The following is a 26,897-nucleotide window of genomic DNA, read 5'->3' as shown; positions in this document are numbered from 1 at the left end:
GTGTTTACATGTACAAAATCTCGTCACAATCTGTCAAGTGGTTAACGAGATGGCTTCCAAGCAAGAAGTGCTTCGACACAAAATTATGGAAAGCGGTCGTGTAAAATCCAGGCCAGTCTCACAGATGGATCGCGAAACAGTTTGGAATCGTCAATTCGACCGTGTCCCGTGTGGTAAAATCGTTCAAGGAGACCCAGACGACCCAGCGGCGAGCTGGCAGTGGCGAGTGATTGGTGCAGCCAAAATGCATCGTAATGGACGACGAGACGTACATTAGAGCGGACGCCAAGCAGATTCCCGGCCTGGAGTTTTTCGTCGGGAAGTCCCGCCTGGATGTTCCGGAGAAGTTCCCGAAGAAGAAGGTCGACAAATTTGCCAAGAAGTGCTTAGTGTGGCAGGCGATCTGTGGTTGCGGAAAATTCAGCAACGACCGTCACCACCAAATATAATAAGAAGAATGCCTCCAGAAGCGCCTGCTGTCCTTCCTCCGGTCCCACGAAGGTGACACTCTTCTTTGGCCGGATCTGGCATCGTGCCATTACGTGAAACCGGCGATGGAGTGGTACGAAACCAACGATGTTGTTTTTGTGCCGAAGGAGGCAAATCCGCCAAACTCGCCAGAACTTCGCCCAATAGAGAAATTCTGGGCGATTATGAAGGGAAACAGGGAAGGTCTTCAAAAACGACAAGGATTCGAAGAAAAAGTGACCATTTTCATTGGCATCCTATTAAATATAATATCGACAGGGAACGGAAAATCACAAGCAACCTTTAAGCAACACACCGCTTAAAGTATTGCTCTAGTGGCAAAAGCTCTTCTCCTCCAGGCCCCACTACCATGATGATTCGCCACTGTCGGTTTGCCACGAAACTCGTTGTTTTTTTTTTTTTCGTCCAACACCAACCCCGGCCACCGCTGCAGCCCCGGTAGTATATGATTGATGGTCCGGAAAACGATGCCATTATCGCGTTGTTTCCGCAAACTCCCTGTCCTGCCTCGGCTCCGTCTCAGCGCAGATCTTCCAAATTGCAAACCGACCACGATGAAGCGGAGAAGGCGCACTCACATTTAGCACAGATCTCCCTTGGGGACTATTTCGGACCAACTGTGCGTGGAGCGAAGGGGAGCAGTGGAAGGTGTATGGCCACACTACGAACAGGAAGTCCACCGCCATTCCGTTCTGGTTTCAGAAATTTTATCTGCGATTTTTTATATCAACCGCAAAACAACATCAGCGAGGAAAATGTACGTACGTGAAAGCTCACAAGCTTTATGTTTTTTTTAGGCTCGTGCCGCGCCATTAGGCTTCCGGATCAGCACAAGTGGATCCGTTTTAATTCAATTTGCCGGTGACCGAATTACGCGAAGCCAAATTGAAACCGAAATTGTCCGAAGTGGTGGGGGGATGGCACTTCAGATGGCCGCACCACCGTTGGACAGTCGGACGATGAGCGAGGAATGCCACTCGGTTGGGGTGCTGGACTGGGGAAGATAATCATTTTTATCTGGTTCAGTAAAAGCTTTTCGAGCGGTTGGTGGCAACTAGTGATTATCAAGATTTTTAATTTGTCGTTGGTAAGGTAGTGGGTCGTTTTGCCAACGGTTCAAACCGACTCAGAATTGAGTCGATTTTCCGGGCTTTTCCAGGAAAACTTTCCGAATATGAGTCTTTTAGTATACTCGTAGAATAAAATTTCCATGGATTTTCCAGGGCTTTTGCCCGGAAAATTCAATTAACTTTTGAGTAAATCCACTTTTTACGACCGTGAGCGTCGAGTTCAGAAGAACACTGCTGACAACACCCGTCTTTATCCTCACCGAATTTCACCAGTTGCTCGTTAATTGTGCAATTAATTTCCCTCATCCCCGGAAGCCAACTGATCATTAGTGTATGAATAAATTAATCCTCAAAACGACGATGACGACGGTGACGTGACCGAAATGCTGTCCGTTTTCCTGCGGTGCCAGAAATTACATTCTTTCCGAAAACGGCAATTCAATTCGATTCTTGCTTCTACCAGGAATCCAATCCAGAACTCTCCGTCTGGTAAGATAATTGGAGCTTATATGCTTTCGACATAAATTTGTTTGTATTTTTTTTGCGTAGGACTACGTTTGTGATTTCTATATGGGGGTATACTTTGTGAAAATGGAAAATGGAACATGTAACGAAATTATGGAAGATTTTGAACGTTAATAACTCAGCTGTCCCTGGACCAATTTCAATAATTTTATCACCAATCGTTCAGACATATTTCTACGCATCCGACTGTTGATTTTTAACAAGAAACTATTGAAACGTGGTAAATGTCAAACTAACAAACCCACCAATTACGTACATGAAATAAGACATCCGTTCTTATTTCTACTCGTTCGGGAAATGAATGTAAAGTCGGCCTAAATGGGCCTAATATGGGCCCATACATAAATGCAGCAATCGACTAAATTTTCAATAGCGGCCAAAAATATCCATTGAACCGTCTCAATAACGCGTTCATCTAGATAAAATTGATAAATAGCAGATTTTTAGCGATGGGCCCAATCTTAGATCCATAGGCCAACATTAGAGCCATTTCCCCTAATTTATCTGAACAGGCAAAGAGAAGAACCATGACGTGAACCAGAATCATAAATTCGCCGAAAGCCGAAAAAAGTGTTAAGCGTCTTTCTGCTAAAGGCTTAAGATCTACCAACTTGTTGGGAGAAGGAGTTTAACGAGAGAGAAAATAAAAAGGGGAGGAGCTTTAGCTGGGTGGACACTGATATACTGTGGCCTTCCAACCTGTCGCAGACACCAGTTCAACCCCTGTTCAGCAGTAGATGGGCCGAGATATACAAGTTCAAGATATTGAAAATTTTCAAAGTGCCAGAATTAAGATTTTTTTTCATTTATTTCAAGATCGTAATTAACTTTATGAAAGATTAGAGCTTCATTGCAGTCTCATTAACTTCACAACAATTGTACAAACTTTAGAGAAGTTCTGAGGAATGAAAGGAAATGCTGAAAATTTCAGTGAAGCTTCAAAAGCAAACTGCGGTAACATAAGGGAAGTTAATACGTTGAAAATATGAGGAACTTACTGAAAGTTTTAGGAACCTCAAAGCGGTTTTTTAGGATCCGAAAATTTTCAGGAATTTTTATGAAGTTCCTAGAATTTCAGAGAACTACACAGGTGCCAAGCAAACTTGAGAAAAATAGAAAATTTGAGGGGTATTGCGCTAATTTTTAAGAAATGCTAACCACCTCACAAAAGCTAGATCTAGAGGTCTTTTTCCCGTAACTTTAGTCCAGACTTTTGTAGCAGTTTAAAGATCTTTAATCGTAAATTTAGATAAATTCAGGATAGTTCCATGATATGCTGAAACAAAATTTAGAACCCTTAAGATGTTCCGAGAATTTCAGAGACCTTCAGAAAGCTGTTGAAAACCTTCGGAAGTATTTCAGGATCTTCACAGAAGTTCAGAGAATTTCAGAAAAATTTAAAGGTATTTACGGGAGTACCATTTATTTCCAAGCAGAACAGAGATCTTCAATTGAATTGAGAGCTTTAGGGAAGCTTCGAGAACATCAAGTCAGATCAGAGAATCAAAGGGCAGTTCAAATTATTTCAAGGAAATATTAGAAACCTTTAAGTAAGTTTAGTGAAACTCAGAGAATTTCCGGAAACTTCAGCAAAGCATGCTTGAAAAATTCAAATGCAGTTTTTTTCGACGTATCATTTTAGATTGCAAAAAGCTCGCTATTTTACACAAAATGGCGCGAGCTTTTTGCAATCTGAAATGATGCGTCGAAAAAAACTGCGTGTGAATTTTCGAAAATGCATCAAAGTAAATTGAACCTTAACATATAGTTAATAGTGTAATCTATCATCATGCATCACTAAAAACTCAAAAAAAAAAAAAGTTTTCTTTGTCATGAAATTGAGAAGAAAACATCATACGCCCTGATAATTTCTTACATGTTGTTACCCCCCGGATCTTCCACCCTTTGAACTGCCAACACTGGTGATACGCCGTGGAAGTACACCCTCGGAATTTTTTGTTTGTTGTTCCACCTTCGTTCTTCGTTCGCAAATTTGGTGAGAGGTGGAATTACGCCTGGAGATTTTTTGGTCTTATTTTTGTTCGTTGTTTACCCGTGAAATATCAATCGGATGCATTTTAAATTAATCGGGCGTGACTAGATAGGGTTAACTACCCCATTTCCGGCTTATTAAGCACAACCCGCACTTAGTCTTTCTTAATCTAGCGCAGTTTAGCACCAAACGGAATGTTATTATTACTAATGGCTTCCAAATTTATTTACCTTTCTGTACGTACCGTAAGAGAAACAAATTGTTTAGATATTGTTATAAATCTAACACTGCTTTTTGACGTCAAACTCGGCCTACGAATTCTAAACTCGGCCTTACGCATTGAAACCGCCAATGAATTCACTTCGGCCTATCGGATAAAGAAAAAAATTGATTCGGTCAAAGAACTTCTTTTGTTTGTGGGAATTATGGGTGCAAACCTTCATACCACGCGTTCTCATTGACTTCGTTCGGTAGCTTATTAACTAAAGTATCGTACCAAATGCATAATTGACTTGTTAACTCTGAAATCATGGATTTATTTGAAGTTTTCTGCTCGATAGGTCCAAAATGGGCGATTAGGCCGAAGTAGTTCTCTACCCTACTACAGAATCAGTACGTTTGGCATATTAAAACAATATAATTCGTAGTTCTGTTGCAAGGCGTAACAACCAGATGCATCATAGAGTGGAAAGTTGGAAATACGAAGAAGAAACGTTTTTGATGATTTGAAGTGATATTTTCTTCTACTTTTTCGTGTTTATCGAGTAGTTTGTGAACTGTTCCCTCTTTATGTGGCAAAATATTGTTTGTTTACATTTTGGAGTTACGCATTTTTCAAATGTTAGTCTAGAAAGATACACAGAGTAAACAAATGAGGCAGAGGGAGAGTAGATATGATTAAAAGCATACCGTCAAAACATCGGGTTGCATAGGCAGTAATGAACGTCACTAAACTATTCTACAGCCGCATACAGTATATGAGCAAGTCGAATGCGCACTTTTTTGCCTGTAGATTTAAAGAAATACTTCAAGTATTAATGTATGAGTAAGGTAAAGAAGTGTGCGTTTGACTAGTTTTTTTTTAATGGCCCTTCGCTCAATTCCAATTTTTATTCAATTTTCACACTGCCATACTCTAGCGGAACTATCAATATATCCTCTTCAGAACTTTCTCTAGTTTATAAATTATCACACTAAAGCTTCATGTTGATATTAGTAAAGCATTTCCAACGAACTCTGAAAATCGTAAACATCACGTATGAAGTAAAATTAAAAAAAAAAAACACTTTGAATTTTAATAAATCGGGCAAGAACATTTTGATATACAGTCAACTCTCCATATCTCGATATTGAAGGGGCCATCGAGTTATCGAGTTATCGATATTATCGTGTCTTATTTTAGGAATAATCCTGAATTATTCCATCTACTGTAATATCTGTTCCTATTTATCCATATGAATTCGAAAAAGAGTTCAAGAATCCATTTACGGAAGTTCTAAGTAGTTAATTTGAATTTGAATAAAAATACGCATACAAATACGAAAGGTTCTGCTCCAATATAATCACAAATGATTTAATATGAATGAGATTTGATCTACCGCACAGCGCGTTAATTTTGAAAATATTTGAAATCCTTTGAAGACTTTTATTTTCCGCCGACATTTTGAAGACGGTCCATGTTTTGTGAAGACTTTTGAAGCCACTAGGAGATTGAAGTAGATTTGGCTTATTAAGCAGCTTCTAGAAAATGGTTTTTAGGAGAATGGGCGTAAGTTTCTAACATTTCGTGGATAGAGAGCGGGCTCTTCTCCCCATCTATTGGGACGTTCTTCCACACGATGGCTTGATTTGGTTTCTGGTTGTATGAACTTACCTCTGGAATGAGATTCTCTATCACTCCCGCGTAAGTGTCTCTGCCCATGGGTCCGTCCCACCGTTGTTGGCCCTTCATACAGGAGTATGACGATGACATCATCATCATCATCATCATCATCATCATCATCATCATCATCATCATCATCATCATCATCATCATCATCATCATCATCATCATCATCATCATCATCATCATCATCATCATCATCATCATCATCATCATCATCATCATCATCATCATCATCATCATCATCATCATCATCATCATCATCATCATCATCATCATCATCATCATCATCATCATCATCATCATCATCATCATCATCATCATCATCATCATCATCATCATCATCATCATCATCATCATCATCATCATCATCATCATCATCATCATCATCATCATCATCATCATCATCATCATCATCATCATCATCATCATCATCATCATCATCATCATCATCATCATCATCATCATCATCATCATCATCATCATCATCATCATCATCATCATCATCATCATCATCATCATCATCATCATCATCATCATCATCATCATCATCATCATCATCATCATCATCATCATCATCATCATCATCATCATCATCATCATCATCATCATCATCATCATCATCATCATCATCATCATCATCATCATCATCATCATCATCATCATCATCATCATCATCATCATCATCATCATCATCATCATCATCATCATCATCATCATCATCATCATCCAAAGAATGCTGTTGAAATTTGCTCTACAATTCACTTCGAATTTCTAATAATTGTAGCATAATTACCTTTAAAATTCATCTCAGCATTCTTCTGATACTTTTGGAATTTTCCTAAGATTTTTCATAGTATTCCTACAAAACTTCGATGGAATTATGCCTTAAATTACTTTTATAAGCTGCATAACATGGATTATGAATCCTTGCTCAGGATTCCCATGGTATTTCAATTCTTATAGGAATTGCATTGGAATACTCCAGCGAGTTCCTTTCAGGTTCTTCTAAGAATTCCACTTGGAAACCTCCTCAGAATTTCTTTGAAATACACCTTTAATTTAATTTTGATTTATCACCAGAACTTTCACCGAATTCTCCTTATAATTCCCCAGTAATTATTGCCCGAACTCCCATGGAATTTTCTTCAGAATTCTTTTTAAAACTCTCCCTTAAATTCACCGGTAACTCTCACTATTCCTAGCCAGTATTCTTTGGCATTGCTCCTCAGAATTGACTTGGAATCTTGGTGCTCTGGGAATGGTTTTGGAGAACTTGCAAAACACGCAGTTCTTTGCAACCTTTTGAACAAAGGATCTAAGCTTGGCCACCTCGAAGCGCTGTTGCATTTTGTTCACGACTGTGTCGCGGTTGGCATGACGAAATCGACGGTGGTACCAATCCGTAATGAGAAATGTCACTGGATGACACTTCGGGATGCGGCTCCAATACGACCTCGCATTCAACCTTGTTCATCCATGAAGGGCCAGGTTTTGTAGATGGAGCTCGACTTGGACACGGTAGGGTGGCGATTCTCTGGAGTACCTCGAGTTTTCTTTAACCCTCCGTTACTCGCGCCAACTTTTATAACACGAGCACTCGCGCGTTGTACTTTGTACAACAGTGTGAGTTTTCTATTGCCATTTTGCAGCCGAGCTACCAATCGATATGAAACCAACGGGTATTTTTTAAAAAACTTGTTTTTAACTAAACAAGCTAAAATTTTATCAAAGTTAACCCACAAAAAATGCGGATAATAGAGAAAATGTGAATGGAAACCGCGTAAACGGTGTCCGTTCTACGTGGGATTTGAATAATTGGTTACAACATGGAAAATCTCGAGATCCTGACCAGATAGAAAATTACTGTCTTGCGCAAAGTTGTTCTAGAGATCACAATCTTTTTGCTGGTGGAGAGTAGTTCAGAATTTTCTCACTAAGTAGCGCTAGAATACATGTGAAATTATCGCATGTGATATATCTCGAGATCATGACCAGATAGAAAATTACTGTCGTCGACAAAGTTGTTCAGAAGGTCATGAGTTGATGGGTCGATAGGTAGGGTCCAGGTGTGGGAGCTGCCTTCCTGGCACGTCGGTAGCATTGGTGCTCAGCACGGAAAACAAGATCGACGGAAAAAACAAACCAAAGGAAAAAAAAACAATGGATCTGGCTGTAATGTTTTTATGAGTATCTTAAAAAAAAAATCATTAGAAAATTAAATGCAAATGTATCATCTAAAGCATTTACCTGACATTTACCATAAAAATTCCAAAACACAACATGATGATATTGTCAGATACATGCGTTTGGTAAAAAGTAATGGTTTTTACATACCTATTTTGATTATTGGACCACCCTAATGAAGAATAATTGGACCGCCCTAGTGAATTATTTCGTATTAGATCCTAAATGGTGGTTTAATTCGATATATAAGCAGGTTGGAGACAATTGTGAACAGTTTTAGAAGCCGATTCATCAATCTTCTATGTTCCATACAGAACTCATGAAAAAAATTCTAAGTCCCAGAAAGTCGATTAATGAAAAAAAAAATTTTTTTCGAGATAACACCAAATCTCGATGTTTCATGCATTTTTAAGACATTTGGCATCAAATTTTTTTTTTGATTTCCGAAATTTCATGTACCCCCCCTTTGGGAGATTTTCGAGAGTGAAAAAAGTCAAACTTTGACGCGTTTGCGCCACCCCTAAATCATGTCCGATTGAGCTCAAATTTTGCATAGGGTCATTTTTCGAGGCAACAGACATTTTGTATATGGTTTGTTGGCGAAATTAAAAATTACCATTTTCGCTGGCAGTCTAATACACATGCAATTCTCGCATATACAATAGCTCGAGATCCTGAGCAGATAGAAAGTTACTGTTTTCGGCAAACTTGTTCAGGGGGTCAAGACTTTTTGGCGCTAGTAAACGTGTACAATTCTCGCGTATGCTAAGCTCGAGATTCTGAACAGGTAGAAAATTACTGTCTTCGAAAAAGTTGTTCATGAGGTCAATGCCTATTGCTTGGTGCACAATAGTTCAGAATTTTCACACTACGTGGCACTAGTATACACGCGAAATTCTCGCATGTAAAATATCTCGAGATTCTGATCAGATAGATTTCTCTAGTGGACAGTAGTTCAAAATTTTCTCACTACGTAGCGCTAGAATACACGTGAAATTCTCGCATGTGGTTTGTTTCGAGATCCTGACCAGATAGAAAGTTACTGTTTTCGACAAAGTTGTTCAGGAGATCAAAGCATTTTTGGCTGGTGAACAATTGTTTAGAATTTTCTCATAAACTCTAGGCTTTAAACTCCTGAACAACTTTGTTCAAGACTATACTAGCTTCATGAAGTGAGAAAATTCTGAACTGCTGTCCACCAGCCAAAAGACCTTGACCTCCTGAACAACTTTCTATCTGATCAGGATCTCGAGATATACCATATGCGAGAAGTGTACATGCATACTAACGCCACGTGGTGAGAATATTATTAACTACTGTTTACCAGCCAAAAAGTCTTGATCCCCGAAACAACTTTGCCGAAGACAGCAACTTTCTAGCTGATCAAGATCTCGAGCTATTGAATATGGGAGAAACGCACGTATATACTAGCACCGCATAGTGAGGAAATTCTAAACTATTGTCACCCAAGAAAATGATCTTGACTTCCTGAAAAACTTTGCCGAATACATTTACTTTCTATCTGGTCAGGATCTGGAGATATTTTATATGCAAGAGTTTCACATCTATAGTAGCGCCGCAAAGTGAGAAAACGCTGAACTACTGTCCGCCAGCGACAAGGCTATGATCTCCTGAATAACTTTGTCAGAGACAGTAACTTTCTATCTTGTCAGAATCTTGATATATTCCATGTTGTAATCAATTAAGTCAAATCCCACGTAGTATGGTCACAGTTTTCGCGGTTTCCATTTACATTTTCCCTATTATCCGCATTTTTTAGGTGTTTACTGTAATCAAAATTTAGCTTGTTTAGATCAAAACAAGTTTTTTGAGGAATACTCGTTGGTTTCAGATCGATTGGTAACTCAGCAACAAAATGGCAATGGAAAACTCATGTGTGTTGTACAAAGTACAACAGCGCGAGTAACGGAGGGTTAATATGGTTCTCTCTTCAGGGACTGTCGGATCCTAGATTTGGCCCGTTCTTCCATTTTGTGGCAACATCCGACACGTTTTTCTTCGATGGGACCCACCTCCAGTCCTGTGGATCACACAGAGTTAGAATTTCTCCAATTTGAACCGACACGAAATGGTCAAAAATTCATTCTTTTTGCAATCTGGCCTGGAGCTGCTCCGACTGGAAACAAATGTCTTCACCGAATTTCAAATCCCTTCAAAAGACAAATATTCAAATCTGGCATCCCTGTGCTTCCTAATCAGAGCAGCAAGCCTTGAAGATATGCCTGGCGACTGTACCGCCGTTAATTGCCGTTGTTTGTGATGATATGAATCCAAGATAGCCTTGTGATTTTAAATACCAAGAATTCAGCTTCAAATCCTCACCGGATTTCTTCCACTCCAACAGCGACACCGATGACGAATGGCTGCGCACGGAGGCAAATCCCTCAAAATACAATTACCATTCAATTACGCCCCCTCGTCCCGGTGGACATCTGTTCGATTTCGAGGCAAATAAATCCACAGTAAGAACACTTACAATTTCATTCATTTTTTTTCTTCTGCTACGACCCGTGTGGAAGCAAACAGGGCAAGACAGCCTCAGCCGGCAGATCTGAATTATTCATTCCGTATAGCTTTTACTTTCATCCTTCTTCAGAGCAGTACGGCGACGCACCGGGTGCCATGCGAAAGTTCTCACCTTATCGCGTTCAGGACTCCGACACCGACCGACCGAGGAAACGACCGGAATGCGAAATCCGTTATATCCTAGTATTTATTTATTCGTTGTTCCTCTTCTATCGTGAGGGCAGAGAATTTGCGCAATCGTTTCGGAACGATTCAGCGAAAATCGGTCCGTTGATTGAAAAAAACTTTCCACAATCCAAGCAATCGGTGCTAATTTTCGACGGTCGGTTTCCACTCATGCATGGTCTGCTAGATTCAATCAAGAAGAAGCCGCAAGTTGTTTGTATTATCGGCAATTTCGTTATCACGATCGACCTGAGAACCTGAGAACCGATAATCATCTGATGTGGCGTCTTTTTTTCCCCTTCACAAGACACAGAATCAAATTGCCAGTCAGTTTACCTATCATTAACGAACGATCTCTTCCCATTCTCCGTTTCATTCCAGGATATCTACTGTTCAGAGATTTCTGCGACAACGTCTCAGACGAACCGGTGCCACATTTAAAATTCTACGAAGAGGTAAGTCCTTCTATCCTGCTACCACTTGTGTCGTCCGGGGCACTTTCCCAGCCCGGCCGGGTGATTTGAATCAAACGATTTGAAGTGGGAGGAGAAATGGCACGTGTACCCGCACGTGTCAATACTACGAAATCAGCTGAAAGTTCGTTTCAAGCTGTTTCTTGCGGGAGATTGATTGTCTAGATTGACATGTTTATTTCGGTGCTGTCATAATGACAGCGATGACAAGATATGTCGAAAACACCGTCATCATTGGGCAACGATTTTCAAGACTTCAAGTGCCTCCAGTTGAAGCTCGTTATTTAAAACTTCAGAAACGCCTCACTGCGCAGCGATTCCAATCCCAGCAGGCGAGAATTGAAAGGATTTTCCTGTTTCTTCGTTTTCGCCTGTTAACTACTCTGTAACATCATCTGCCTTTTCCCCCATAGACACGATCCAACGAACTGGAACTAGAGAAAGAAAGAAAAAACTACGTCCGTCCCGAAGCCTCCGAATGGGAACCTGTTGTACCTTTCGGATCCCATTTTCGTCGGTCTACTGATTTCCTTTGATTCACCCAAGAAGAAGTGGAAAAGCAGTAATGGTTCAGGGAACAGACCTACCCACTATTAGTAAATGGTTTCCTTTCCATTTAATTTTTTTCAATTTTCCTCAAGCCCGAAAGAAAAGAAGCAAAATATGCAAATTCCTGTGGCATCCCGTGGCAAGCGGGCAATTTTCAGCTTCCGAGCAGGATTCCATTCCAGTTCCGTTTTTTTCCAGCTCTGATCTCAGCAGCCAATTAATTTCGATCGGTCTGTCGGTAGATGGAGCAAATGACCCACGAAAATTAAATATTTTTTTTTCTGATTTCAAACATTCGGTGGAATGAAAATTTTCCGTTCGCCAGCTGGGAAAGGAAATCTCCGGACTGTGTCTGGTTGGCTAATTAGGCGATCATTTCGGAGGAATCTGGCTGAAGGAAGAAAATTAACCATTAGAACTTTCAATCAAAGCGAGCGTTGGTTGGTGATACTGTCAACTGGTGGAATGGAAAATTCTGCGACTTAATTTTTTTTTTTTTTTGCGTGTTGAACGTGACCTAGGTTTTTTCCATGAAACGCCAAAGTTGCTCAATACTAAAACTGAAAACTGCCAAAATCGTCATAAAATCTTCAAAAGAGACTAAGTTGTAGGGAATAATATAGTCTTTTTCGAAAAAAAAAATATATTTTTTGAGAAAAAAAAGTTGGAGGGTGGTGTACATGACACAACCGCATTGTTGACGTAGGACTACGAAATTTTTGTTCGATTTTCTAGTTTGTTGCTTCGGATATTGTTTTGGAATTAAGAGAATTTCATAACTCAACTCTTTTGTAGAAAGTTGTGGTGGCCCTGAAAAGGGCCGATTGTTTTTGGGTGGTTTTGTATAACCAGTTGATGGTTGATGAAGTGCCTTCCGAGATTGATGTTGTCCTCGGAGTGTTAGGCCTTGGGCAATATGGAGGCCCTGCAATACGGTCGAGAACATGACACGATGTTGGATTAATGATTCACCTTAGGCATGGTGGATGGCGCGATGATACAGCAGTAAATAATCAAGATGCTCTTTGATTATGATGTCTGTGTTTGGGAAACAATCAAAAAATGTAATTTTGATTGCCTTTCTTTTTGAACACGCCGGTAAAGTACACAGACTCCTCCCATCATGAGTAGTTTGCTGTCAATTAGCGACACTGGCTCCTCTCCTTTTGTACTCACTGTAATCTGTAGTTATTTACGGTTCGGACGTTTTCGAAGATGTCGCGCAGCAGGAAAATTTCTCAGTTGATGAAAGTGAAACGAAAAAAAATTTAATACACCGATAAGACATATGAACATAATTTATTTCCCGAACAAATTATTGGATTTTTGAATCATTTTGATGTATTTAGTGAAAATTGGGTTCTTAAATTTTGAAAAATTAATCGGTTTTTATGTATCATCTGAAAAAGCTCCGTTTTCTGAGCACAGCGATATTTGTTCGAACCCCCACACTTTCATCTCGATTTTTAAATCAAGATTTAAAGCAAAATAATAACTTCACTGTTTGAAACTGACAGCTCGCTCCCATACAAAGTGACACCGAGGGGCGCTTATAAGGTGAATTTTGCAAATGTAATCGTTCTTATTTAAAATAGTTACAGTGTACCAAAATTGATGAAATGATGATTTTAATGCAGATTACGAATATGCATTTCCTCAATACCCTTAAAGAACCCAATTGAATGGGTGAATTATGGGTTACTCTATATATATTATATTCTAACTCTTTACTGAAATGAACTTGGTGGCCCTGAAAAGGGCCGTTTTGTTACGTTGGTGATAACTTTTAACCTCCGAAATCGTTGACGACAGCCATGGCCGGTTTTGCGCTTGGCGTGTTCAGTATAGGTGACGGCATCGCGCATATTTTCAGCACATTTCGGGTTTCCTCGATGATCAGACCGGAGACGCTTGACATAACCACGTCGAGCCAGACGACGAAAGGCGGGCTTGGCAGTACCCTTGATTTCCACCTAGAACCTTCCGATGACGCTTGGTGCCTCCTTTACCGAGCACTTAACTCTTGTTTCTCGTTGAACGGGTGAATCGAAACTGAGCCTAAAGCGTAGTTTTTAGTTAGTTTAAATGATCTTTATTTTAGTTTAACTTGGACGATTACCATATAAATTTTTTACTAAGTGATTTAATTGCTTTCTTCATCTTTAGGTATGGGCAAAATTCAAAATTTGTTTTACAGAATTAGTCCTAGACTTAGTACACGGTCGACCACCTTGGTGGGATTGGTTTGTTTTGTTTTTAGAATTTGAAGAGAAACTACTTAATACTACTATTTACAGCTTAAAACCTACTCTACTATATACACTTAACCTACTATGTACAAATTGCTTATTAAAGCATGTTCAGAAAGATTGCATTTTTGAATAAATTTAGTTGTCATATCATCAATTTTGGAATCTACTTTGGGAATTTCTGCCTCTTGATGGAGGTCTGCTATTCTTGTGTCGAATGGACGATCTAGGATCATCCTCAACACTCTATTCTGTGCAACCTGGATTTTGTTCCTGTGGGTCTGAGCGCACGATTCCCACACCGGGGCGGCATAGAAGATCGCGGGGGCTATGATCTGTTTGTAAACAGCCAGTTTGTTTTGCCTTGAGAGGCGGGATCTGCGGCAAATGAGCGGATACAAACACCTAACCAAGGCGGAGCACTTAACTAGGGTTTTCTCTATGTGCGAGCGGAACAGGAGCTTCTCATCGAGCAACATCCCGAGATAAGTAACATCAGTGGACCACTCGACCCTTGTACCATCCATTATTACGGTACAGGAGGGAGACGGTTTAAGTTTTAATGATTGTCTGTGAAGGAACATGATCGCTTGGGTTTTCGAGGCGTTGATTTTGATTTTCCACGTGGTGGCATAATCAGTAAAGGTGTCAAGGCATCGTTGGAGCTTGTTCGTAATTTCACGTGGCATCCTACCCTTGACGGCTATCGCGGTGTCATCTGCAAACAGAAAGAACACGCAACCGTCTCCTAGAGGAGGGATGTCCGACGTGTAGATGCTGTAAAGCAGTGGTCCCAGCAGACTCCCTTGCGGAACACCTGCTGGGATCGGAAATTGTCCCGAAAGGGAACTATTCAACGACACCCTGAACGACCTTTGCTGGAGATAGTTACGGGTGATTTTCACAAGGTATGGTGGAAAGTTGGAGTTACAAAGCTTGTATATAAGTCCGTCGTGCCAGACATTGTCAAACGCCTTTTCGACGTCTAACAAGGCCATGGCTGTGGACTTGGATACAGCTTTGTTACTCCGGATGTTATTCATCACCCGCACTAGCTGATGATTGGTGGAATGCCCCTTACGGAACCCGAACTGTTCCGGAAGAAGAATGTCATGTTCCTCCACAAACTTGTTTAGTCGGCTGAGGATCAATTTTTCGAACAGCTTGCTCAGCGCTGAGAGCAGGCTAATCGGTCTGTAGCTTGACGGTAGTGAAGGGTCTTTCCCAGGTTTGCGGATCGGGATGATTTTTGCCACCTTCCAGATGCTTGGAAAGTAGTGCAGCTCCAAGCATCTGTTGAAGGTGGCAGCTAGCAGCGAGTGCACCCTCGGGCTGAGATTTTTCAACGCTAGGTTGAATATTCCGTCAAACCCGGGAGCCTTCATGTTCTTACTGTATTTCAGCGCTGAGCAAATTTGTTCCTCTGTAATCCGTTCTTCTGGAGGGACGGCACAAGGGGAGGCATCTAACGTCAGGACGCACTGCGCAACCTGGTTCTCGAGTGGACTTGGGATTTTAGAGCCAAGCAAATGCGACTGGGCAATGTGCTCCCCAATCGCATTGGCCTTCTCTTCGTTGGTGATAAGCCGTTCGTCATTGACTCTAAGTGGTGGAATGGGCTTGGGGTGAGACTTCAGCACCTTGGCAACCTTCCAGAATGGTCTGGAACGGTCGTCCAGGTTCTGAACGAGCCGCCCGAAACTCTCGTTCCGGATTGAGACCATTCTGGAAGCGATCTGCCGATTCAGATCGACCATTTCGTATTTACGCTGCAGATCCCCAGTCCGCTGAAACTGGCGTCTACGAACATTTCTGAGCCGAATCAAGAGTTTGGTGTGGGAATCAATTGCTTGAAACTTACCCCTCACAGGAACTCGTCGAACGCACTCTTCGTCAGCCACGGATATGGCTTGATGGAGACCCTCCAGGGCCCGGTCGATGTCCTCCACTGTGTCGAGCGGTGGGTTGTCGTCGATGTGGCGGTCGACCACGCGTCGAAACTGGACCCAGTTGACTCGATGGTAGTCCTTCCGCTGGCACGGTGCAGGGGCCACGTTGTAGCCCAGCTCGGTCAGCACCGGTTGGTGGTCCGAACTCAGGTCGTTGACGGCAACCGGCTTGGCTAATCTGGTGTTTGCCAAGAACAGGTCCAGCGTCGATGGGTTGCCCGTCGGTGATGTGAAGGTTGGTTCGTCCGGAAACCAGACGGAATAGAGACCATGCTGGGAATGGTCGAATAGCAGGCGGCCGTTCTGGTTCTGCTGGTAGTTCCGCCAGGCCTCGTGCCGGGCGTTCAGGTCCCCTCCGATTACGAAGCGGGCATTGGTGCGGGTTATGATGGCAAGGTCGTTCTTGAACTGTTGTGCTGTACCATTGCTAACGGTACATTGCCGGGGACAGTAGGCGGCGATGAACCGGATGTTTCCGGTCGATGTTTCCACCTCTACGCCGACGGCCTCGATGATGGAAGTGCGGTAGTGGGGTAGGGTGCAGTACTTGATGCCTTTCTTGATGATGACCGCGACACCGCCCCCCCTGGAGCTGGTGCGATCAAGCCGGACAATGCTGTGGTCGGGCAGCCAGAAGCTGTCACCGGTCTTGAGGTGGGTCTCGGTGAGGAGGCCCACGTCGATGTCGTGCTTGCGGAGGAAGTCTGCAAGCTCAATGTTTTTCGCCCCTACGGAGCGAGCGTTCCAGTTGGCGATCTTTATGGGTTCACGGTCCATAATTAGCGACGAAGGAGATGATAGCTTGGAGCTGTTGTGTTCTTGTTGCGCAGGTGCGCTTGATGATGATGGCCTGGGCCAACAGTGTGACGATCTCATCCGTTGACAGCGGAGAATCGTCTGTAGCTTCACCGGTTGTACCGGCCAATCCCGGAGCAGGGGGATCCGTCGATGGGCCGGAGGCTTGACTGGGTACTGCAGCGGCAGCCGACTGGGCAGCAGCCAACTGTTGGTTGAGCGGGAGCGGCGCCAACACTGGAATTGGCCGTGGTTGGACCGGTGATAACGGAGGAAAGTTCTGCGCGTTGTTTTCCGGGACCTTCTTGCGACCGGGCTGGTTGTTGGACGAGGCCTTCTTCCGGATCTCGGCGTATTCGGCCCGCTTCGGACAGGCCTTACTCGTGGCCTTGTGGGCAGCACCGCAGTTGGCGCATGTGGGAGCGGCTTCCTCGATGCTGTCGCAGTCGTCGATCTTGTGGTTTTTGCCGCATTTGATGCAGCGGCTGGCCATGCGGCAGTTCCTGGTGCCGTGCCCGAACAATAGGCAGTTCGAGCACTGAGTGACGCCACGGTGGGTTGGCTTATACCGCTCCCACTTCACTACGATGTGGAACAGTGTGCGTGTCGTATGGAGATCCTTCACGGTTGTGGAGTTCTTCTGCAGATGGACCAAGTAGAGCTGGTCACGATACTTGATGGCCTTGCTGCGGGTCATCTTGTGGATTTCGACCGGCTTGAGGCCGTTCGCCTTAATCTCGTCCATTAAGGTGGTGGTGTCCATGTCGTGGAGCCCGCGCAGCACCACTTTCAGCGGCTTGGTGGCCTCGACGTCGTGGGAGAAGTACTCCAGCTTCATCCTGTCCAAGAGGGCCTGGACTGCGTTGTAGTGATTTTCGGCCGAGACCATCAGTTTGTAGCCTTCCGTGCACCGTTGAATGGTGCAGCGAAGGCCCTGCTTAATGTAGAAATCCAGCTGCTCCCATAGCCCGGGAGGGAAGCCCTTCACATAGAAGGGTGGCAACTTAACTTTTTTAGGCACCGTCTCAGGGTCCGACTGCGGCTGGGCTCCGTTCTGCAGGGCGGAGAACGGATTGTTGCTCAGCAGCTTTTTTGCTGCCGATGCGGTGGCGCTGATGTCTTCAGGTCTGGGTCGTTTAGTTCCGAGAGGCCCCGGCTGCGGGTCCGCAACGCCTGTCGGGACGGGCAATGGGGTTTTCTTCTGCTTCTTCTGAGCTGGCTCGGTGGTCGCGCCGTCTCCTGGGAGAGTCTGTTTTCCCGGTAAGCCGGCACTCGCGTTACCGCGCGATTTCTTACCCATGGCTGGGTCAGCGAGAGCGTCACTACACAACGCGGAGCTAATTCGACTTGCGAACGTACGAACGAAACTAGAGGGAATTCAAATCGACTGAACTGCTCAACAGTCTGGCAGCGAATGGGGAGCTCCAAAAGTTTCTGAGCCTAAAGCGTAGATAGCAACCTGTTATATAGACAACCAGCTCTGCCGGTACCATATTTTCTCGCTTCCAATTGGCTATATAATATAGCCAATGGGAAGTGAGAATATATGGTACCGGCAGAGCTGCCCTAGCAGCACACTTGTCATTTAACTGTTGTGGTTACTTGTATACACCTTATTTCAGTCACAATCAAGTTGCAGCAACCTATTTTGATGGATGTGTGTTGCTTGGGTGGTTGTCTATATAAGAGGTTGCTATCTACGCTTTAGGCTCAGTTTCGATTCACCCGTTCAACGAGAAACAAGTGTTAAGTGCTCGGAAAAGGAGGCACCAAGCGTCATCGGAAGGTTCTAGGTGAAAAATCAAGGGTACTGCCAAGCCTGTCATTCGTCGTCTGGCTCGACGTGGTTATGTCAAGCGTCTCAGGTCTGATCTTCGAGGAAACCCGAGATGTGCTGACAATATGCGCGATGCCGTCACCTATACTGAACACGCCAAGCTCAAAACCGTCACGGCCACCGTCTACGCTCTGAAGCGACAGGGACGTTTTCTGTACGGTTTCGGAGGTGAAAACTTATCACCAATGCAACAAAACGGCCCTTTTCAGGGCAACCAAGTACATTTCAGAAAAGAGTTAGAGTTAGAGTTTTCTGTACGGTTTCGGAGGAGAAAACTTATCACCAATGCAACAAAACGGCCCTTTTCAGGGCCACCAAGTACATTTCAGAAAAGAGAATAGAATTTATATTGACTATCCCCTGCTTCCATGTTTGGTTACAAGATGACAACTCTTAGAGCAGCGGCGCCCGTGGTGTAGTGGCAAGCGTCCCAGCAGGCATGGGTTCAATCCCAGTCAACGCTGCCGGGAAGTTCTGAGGCATAACATCTCTGATCACGCCTTCCTTCGGGGTTCCCGGTTCATGAGTTGATGGGTCGATAGGTAGGGTCCAGGTGTGGGCATGCACAGTTGAACACACCCAACTGCTCATTTGGTAATAACTTTTCACTCAAATGTTTAAATTTATTTTTCTTTAAAGTTATTGCCATAGTTTACTATAGATATGCAAAGATTAAACATTAAAGCCAATCAACACTAATCAATTTAACACTTAAATTCCGAGATGTGTAGTGAGCATTTCTCACCTCATTTTTACAACGCAAAAACAAATACAGTTTACTACTAGCATTAAAATCTACTTTATTTTACATATCTTTAACAAGCTTACACTCTATTCTAAATATCTACTGCTTCAAAAAGAACTATGTTCCGTCAACTGTGTGCAAAGTTATTAGCAAATGAGCAGTTCGTGACCAAAACTGTGTATGCCAAGCATGGGTGTGGGTAGCATTGGTGCTCAGCACGGAAAACAAATCCTAGGAAAAACAGCATTTTGTGTGGTGTGTGGTGCTGAATTGGCATCAAAATGTTCCGCAATTGTATCCTCCCTATTCGTACACACCCGAAGATCGGAGGCGAATGTCACTTCGACTTGTTTCATCTAGGAACCATTCTCTGATGACTGTGTTGGGGAAGCAGCACATGCATGTACGTAAATGGTGGATTTGTTAGTTATTTCGACGCTTTTGGACAATGTTTGACATATACCACTTTTTCAATAGTTTCAATTTGAAAATCAACAGTCAAGAGCATTGTTATCGATGCGTAGAAATGTTTCTGATCGATTGGTGATAAAATAATTGAAATTGGTCCAGGGGCAGCTAAGTTATTAACGTTCAAAATCTTTCATAATTTCATTTTTCGCTTTTCATAAATTGTACCCCCATCTTCCCGAAAGACGTAGTCCTACGTCAAAAAAATCATTAAAAGAGCTTAAAACTTAAATAACAAAAAATGTCCTTGTTAAATATTTTTGATATTTTATTTAAAAAAAAGAATGCGAAAAATGCAAAGAAATTTTGAAAACCTTGGACACTTAAAAATTTCCCAAAAATGTAAAACAATTTTTGGTCATATTTTTGGACGTTTTTTCTTGAACAGATTTTTTTTTTAAATTTTGTTTACAGAAAACGATTTAACGGCGCCGGTGGTGTAGTGGTAAGCGTGATTACCTCTCACCCCAGCAGGCCTGGGTTCAATCCCAGTCGGCGCCGCCGGGATGTTCTGAGGCATAACATCTCTGATCACGCCTTCCTTCGGATGGGAAGTAAAGCCGTTGGTCCCCGGTTCATGAGTTGATGGGTCGATAGGTAGGGTCCAGGTGTGGGAGCTGCCTTCCTGGCACGTCGGTAGCATTGGTGCTCAGCACGGAAAACAAGATCGACGGAAAAAAACAAACCAAAAGGAAAGGAAAACGATTTAAAGGGTCTCAAATATAAAGGGTGGCCAGCAAACCGGGAAAACCGGAAATATCGGGAATTATCCGGGAATTTGAAAAGTAACCGGGAAAACCGGGAAAAACCCGGAAATTCGACGAGTGAACCGGGAAACATAAATTAACCATACCATAAGAACAAATTTTTACACCAGAATTTCAGAATAAACTATTAAAATAGAGTGATCTTGTACCAAATGAATGCTCTATTATTGATCTATTTGCTGCATAATTTTCTTCAGTTTCTCGTCTTATTGTTTTTAGAATTTAATCACTCAGCAATATTGCAAATTGATTTTTGTCGTTTCAACTTCAGATGTTAAGTGCATGGTCCTTAAAAGAAAATATTGATGACTTTGGATACAAATATTTGTAAAACCCAAAACTGAATTATTCTTTTCCGGGGTTTTAATTTTTCGTTGTTCAAAATTGTCATGATATGAATTCCAGAATTAACTTGGAATTCTGGTCTGAATTATCATGGGATTCTTCTGAAATTAACCAGAAAACGCTCCGCGTAATAATTACCCATTCGGCGACTTTGATTATTTTGAAAATCTTTTCAAAAATATCTTTTAACTATATTCAAAACAGCAGAAATCTTTCGAAAGTTTATTTAGAAATCCTTTGGAGTATTTTAAAGAATTTCTTTCTAATTATTAGCAAATTTTTTGCAATCAATTTTGTTGGAGTTCTGTGATGAATTTTTCCCACTAGGGTTGAAATTATTGCCAGAAAACTCTTAGAACTCTGTTTCTTGTTGGATTCTAATCATAATTCTCTTGGAATTCTTCTTAAAATTCATCTGTAATTTTCCTCACGATCCCCATACAAATCTCCTCAGAATCACGTAGGAAGTTTGCTTAAAGTTTTGTTTTTCACAACTCCTTTTGAAATCTTCTAAAATGACGCAACAATTTAATTTAGAACTCGCATTCTTCTCCACAGAAATACCTCCAAATTCATCTAAGAATTTCTAAGGACTTCATGTCAGAATAATTCTGGAATTCTGCTCAGAACTTGTCCTTCATAAACTGTGTGGGAATCCTTCTCAATATTAGTTTGAAATCAACACTTTGAATTCTTTTAAATTTTATTAAAAATTCTAGGGTTTGCCCGCAAGATTCTATAGATTGTTCTGTAATTAGTTATAACCCTTAAAATGCTTCCAAGTCTCAGAGCGTGACAATTATGACTCCACGACTCATAAGTATGATTTTTGATGTAGGACTACGTCTGTGATTTCTATATGGGGATACACTTAGTGAAAACCGAAAATGGAACATGTAACAACATTACGAAAATTTTGAACGTTAATAACTCTGCTGTCCCTAGACCAAATAATTTTTCAAAATGTCACTATTGAAAATTACACGAAGGTGCAACTGTTACTATGATAATAAAAATTATAACCGATTGCCTCCGAAAAGCGATTTCCCTAACACGGATTTCAAAGTTGAATTCCATCCGGTCTCACCAAACGGTGTTTATTCAATCACCACGTGGTGAGTGGTGGTGTTCTCCGGTACACAACGAAAGGCTGCCTGCTAGCAGCCTACATGAGCATCCACAGAAGTAGGTAAAAGCCGCACCGCTATTGATCAGAATCATTAGCTCTTCTTGAGTCGCTGTGGGCCATCTATATCAAGCGCGTCATACTAAATAGTATAAACAGAGAGAACCCCGCTCAAATTCCTATTCCTACACAAAACAAAAGCTCCTGCTGCAGTTAACAAATAACATTTATTATATAAGACCACGTAGTCCTTCGTCACCATTGCGTACAACCCTATAAGACTGTCACTTATAGTTTTTTCTTCAAATCTGTGATCTTGTAATTTTTTCAAAATCTCTAATTTTAATTAGTTTTGCTCCAAATCTTGCATCACGAAGATTGTTATTTATCACAAATTTTTAAGGAAAGTTCTAGTTTCAGAATCTACACAAATTTCAAAGTCGTTCAATTTCGTTTTTTGTTGAATATTGATAATCGGGAAATTTTTAAAATTTGGACCGGGAAAACCGGAAAAAACCGGGAATTTCAAAATGAAAATTCACTGGCGGCCCTGAATATAGTTTTCTGTGCAAAACTAACAAAAATCGTACTTACCTCTGACCTCTTGTCAATTCGACGTTTTGTTCATTTCGACCTTTTGTGCAGTTCGACCTTTTATCCACTTCGACATTTGTCCATTCCGACCTTTTGTCTATTCGAGCCTTTGTTCATCTAAGTTAAATTCAACTCCTTCTCCATCCGTTTCTTCAGATACTGGAATCGCTGCAGCGCCATTGATTGACTGTTGATCTTAACGATGGGTCAGCGACTGAAGCAGTGATAATGCACGTTCATCTTCAACGGATAAAATCGCCTTCTCCGGTGAAGTCACTCCGAGACTGTCTAGCGAGAAGTAGTCCTTCATAGCCTGGTGCAAGTCCTCGTCTGACTTAGGACCAAACGTGAAAGCGGTAGTGGTGTAGGCTTGCGTCGTTCTCGGAACTCCATCCTCCGCACACGGTCCATCCAAGCTGTGTCTTCATTTTTCAGGCCGAGACTGAGCAGGGTGTACTTCATCCCTATTAGAATGCGTGGATGAGCCAACTAGCCCTTTAATATGACTTAAGAGAGGAGCGGATTAAAAACAAACTGCCTTGGAAACCTCTGCCTGGGAGGATTCTTGCTACACTGCCAATGCAATCAAGATAGGTGCTGCCCGATTGGACTGGTTTTGACAGTTCGTGTGGCTCAAAACCAGCTAGTCCGCTCATCTCTTATACTAGACCCTTTATAATATAACCGGTTCTGTGCATACTTGGAAATGAACTAGTGAACTGTTTTGCATGAAAACGTCAGTTTAATAACTTCAAAACCTTCATAACCAAATTTTACTTGAAAATATTCAAGGATTAAAAAGGAGGATATTTTGAGGCGAAAGGAGGACATGTAAAAAAATATTGAAAAAGAAGGACATGTCCTCCTTTAAGGGGATATTCCCAATCTTTTGCCTTTTTTCGGCCTGTTTTTCAATTATTTTTTTTTCAAGGAAAATGAATAGTAATGCGCCTAACTCTTTGGGATTCTTGTTTATTGAACATTAAAGTTCACAAATAAATTTTTTTCGACTTAAAAAAAGACATTATTGACGTCACAAAATGGCGGCAAACAGACCCCTGTTCGCCGCAAACGCCTGGACGGGCGAAGACTTTTCTCGGAACGGCTTCATCTGAAACAGATTTCGTGATGAAATTAATAATCTGCATAAGATTCTCTGGAGCTTCTCCCGTTGGCAGCAAAAAATCTTGCAAATTAACAAAATGGCGGCCATATGAAAAAACAGGCGATTTTTAGCCCGCTTTTTTGCAGCTTTAAGGTGCTTCAAACAATGTAAAATGTTAATATTTTTGGCTGAAAGTGGCTCCAAAGAATTTAATAAGGAACAAAATGCGCAAAGATTCAAGTCAATATCTCTTATAGTTTCTGAGAAAAATCTTCGCCCGATAAAAAAATGTGGTTTCGAGAAAAACGCGTTTAAAGTTTTGACTTTAGTTAAAACCATTTGGGGGTTCTTACCATTAGTCAGCTATGCCTGGACACCGAATTCGCTGATCGGAAAACGGCTTGGGGGGATGAAAGTATATAGTCTAAAGTACAAAAAAACGTGAAAAAAAAAATTTGATTTTTTGAAAAAAAAGATCGGGAATACCCCCTTAAGATACCATATGGTAACCCTAGCTTAATTTCAATATGACTTATCTGACCTTACCTTGTAGACCTGATTTGGCGTTCTCTGAACCGTTCTAATACCTAGAAATCCACCGAAGTAAAACAGCCCAAATGTCACAACAGGTCCTACTGAATTGGATCATTTTTCCTACTTCCATTAAATTTCGCAGAAATGGAATCGCACAACGATTGGCAAACTTGTCGCGAAAAAAAAAATCTTCCATTATACCTGCCAAAAGTTGCCCAAACCTAGCACCATTAGCAACATGGCAATCATTCATCAGAAGCTATTAAAAGCGCCACCGGGGTTCTCGTTTTTGCACCCAACCTTAATCGAATGCCGTACAACCTGGAAAGTTCCCACGCCCCCAACAGCAGCAGCAGCGGTGGAAAAATTTACCACCGTCATTCAATCGCATTTTTGACATGTCACCCCAGTCCTCCCTCAGGCCATGAAAAGCACAACGGGAGGGCCAAACTAAACACGAAAAAGAAAAAGAAAAAAAAATAGAAAAAGCGAGCAGCCACCACCATCACTTCCGTCCGAAGGACTCTATTATCAACGAATTTCGGTCTCCAGCAGCAAGGGCAGACTTTATATTTTATTTTGATTGGAATGGTTGTCCTTGCTTCTGATGATTGACTTTGGGCATCAGAGCTCTGCTACGAATAGACAAACAGTTCGCGAGAGAGAGTAGTTCCATGGTGATAAAATAAACAAATTTTAGATTTTACCTCTCCGAATTCCTTTGAACTTCGCCTAATTGGTCGCTAGGGGCAATGCATCAAGTTCGTGCCCGGAATTCGGCCATTTTGACTTTCGCCTAATTTAAAAAAAAAAAAAAACGCGTGTTGGAAATTTTCATTCATAGCACGAAAATGGCTTATCTAACCGAAAGGACGACTGAGACAAAGTTTTAGGAAAGTGGTTTGTCTTTAAGAAGAAAATACACACTGAAAAAAATGTTTTTCATGTAGAACCAAGGAACGTCACTCTACCCAAGTAAAATTGCAAGTTTTATCAAGGTTTTAAAGCGTTCTACAAGTACAATTCATGGCCTACAGAACCCTCATAAAACCAAAATTGTTACTTGGGTACACACGTATTATGCGCCACCTTTTTTCTCAGTGTGCCAGCAGTGCCGAGCGTGTCATCAGACTGATTTTTGTTTGTTTGTATAATGGTATGTTTGGCAACCCGGTTAATTAGACAGTTCACATGTTTTGCTTTGAAGAAACAAAACAACAAGCAGTGGAATCTTATCCCAGATCCTAACTGTCGTGACTCTCGGTTGTTGCTTCCAAATTCTATCGGAAAAGGACTACACTGAACCTCATAAGCAACGGCCTCAGCCACCGAATCGAAGTTTGGAGCGATAACATTCGCCGGGGGAGGCACTTCTAATTTCCGACAGGACAATAGCTTCTACTGGATTGGAGTATGATGAAGACTCGGATGAACCACAGGTGACGGTGGTAAGTAGACGAAGCGAGCGTGCATCATCAGAGGAAACTGGTCCAGATGCTCTTCAGATTCTGATGAACGCTTCCGGGAGGAGTTTTTCCCGAAAGCCATCGACGCAGTCAAAGATGCGTCACCAGCGGACGAATTCATCGATGTCAGTTACGATGAGGAACGAATCAAGGAAGGGAATGTTGGTTGGCTGATTAACGAAATGATGAAGCTTTACGGAATTGAACATGCTAAACGACCATCGACAAAATTACTACGGCCAGATGGTGGACTTTGTATGGGCACCCATCCCCTCACGACCTTCTGTGCGGCTTGGACTCCATAATTAATTCGTACCTCATAGAGTTCGAAAATCTGCGTTCGGGTGAGTACTACGAGGATTATTGCAAACATCGCGATGTTGAAATGCTTAGCGAACTGCTAAAATCACTGGGCACCATGGAAAACACCGGCAACTTTACACTTCGCCGGGACTTCTTCTCCGCCAAGCCTATAAACTTTACTTCAACCAACTTACCGATGTCAACTTTCAGGAGCTCACCTTCAAGCTCAAAAAATGACCAATCAACATCTTACAATTTCACTTAACCTCATTCGGCTGTGATTTCATCTCCGTCACGAATCTCCGCGCCACAAATCGATCTACCAACATCTTCAACGTTCCTTTCACTTCCTCGTTCAGGGTTTCGTTCTCCCCACTAACCAACTCACTAATCACATTCCGAATCGGCATTTCGACCAGTACTAGTGCCTTCATGGTCATCTTTTCAATCAGCTTCCGGAACGATGCCACCCCTTACCCAACTTCGATCAAACTGTTCTGAAACACCAAAGCCTTCCGCACCAGATGCTCGAACAGTTCGATCGATCGTCTTGAGTGGAGGTTCTCCGATCTCGCAGTCTTCCGGTAGCGACTCCAGCACCATCCGGAAGAATTCCAGTACGACCCCCAGATTACTGTTGGCAACGGTCATCGCCTTGATGACCTCGCTCATCCTAATGTTTTGACAATATGTCCGCTGTGAGGAAATTCACGGTTGAAGTTATGAAATCAAAA

At 42.1% G+C, this 26,897-nt stretch overlaps 1 protein-coding gene across 6 annotated transcripts in view; it reads left to right on the top strand.

Annotated features, from left to right (window-relative positions):
• Window positions 1–26,897, top strand: part of LOC135705403 (G protein-coupled receptor kinase 1) — a 400,362-nt gene that overhangs the window by 196,245 nt on the left and 177,220 nt on the right. For all 6 annotated transcript variants that reach the window (XM_065227160.1, XM_065227152.1, XM_065227147.1 and 3 more), the window contains one exon: window positions 11,240–11,313. In XM_065227160.1, the coding sequence (XP_065083232.1) occupies window positions 11,240–11,313 (74 nt within the window). The remainder of the gene's footprint in view (window positions 1–11,239; window positions 11,314–26,897) is intronic.

Source organism: Ochlerotatus camptorhynchus, unplaced genomic scaffold (assembly GCF_037179485.1).
Source record: "Ochlerotatus camptorhynchus isolate MF236.1 unplaced genomic scaffold, CSIRO-AGI_Acam_v1.1 ptg000022l, whole genome shotgun sequence".
In the NCBI taxonomy this organism is placed as follows: Eukaryota; Metazoa; Arthropoda; class Insecta; order Diptera; family Culicidae; genus Ochlerotatus; species Ochlerotatus camptorhynchus.
This window is presented reverse-complemented; position numbering and strand designations above follow the sequence as displayed.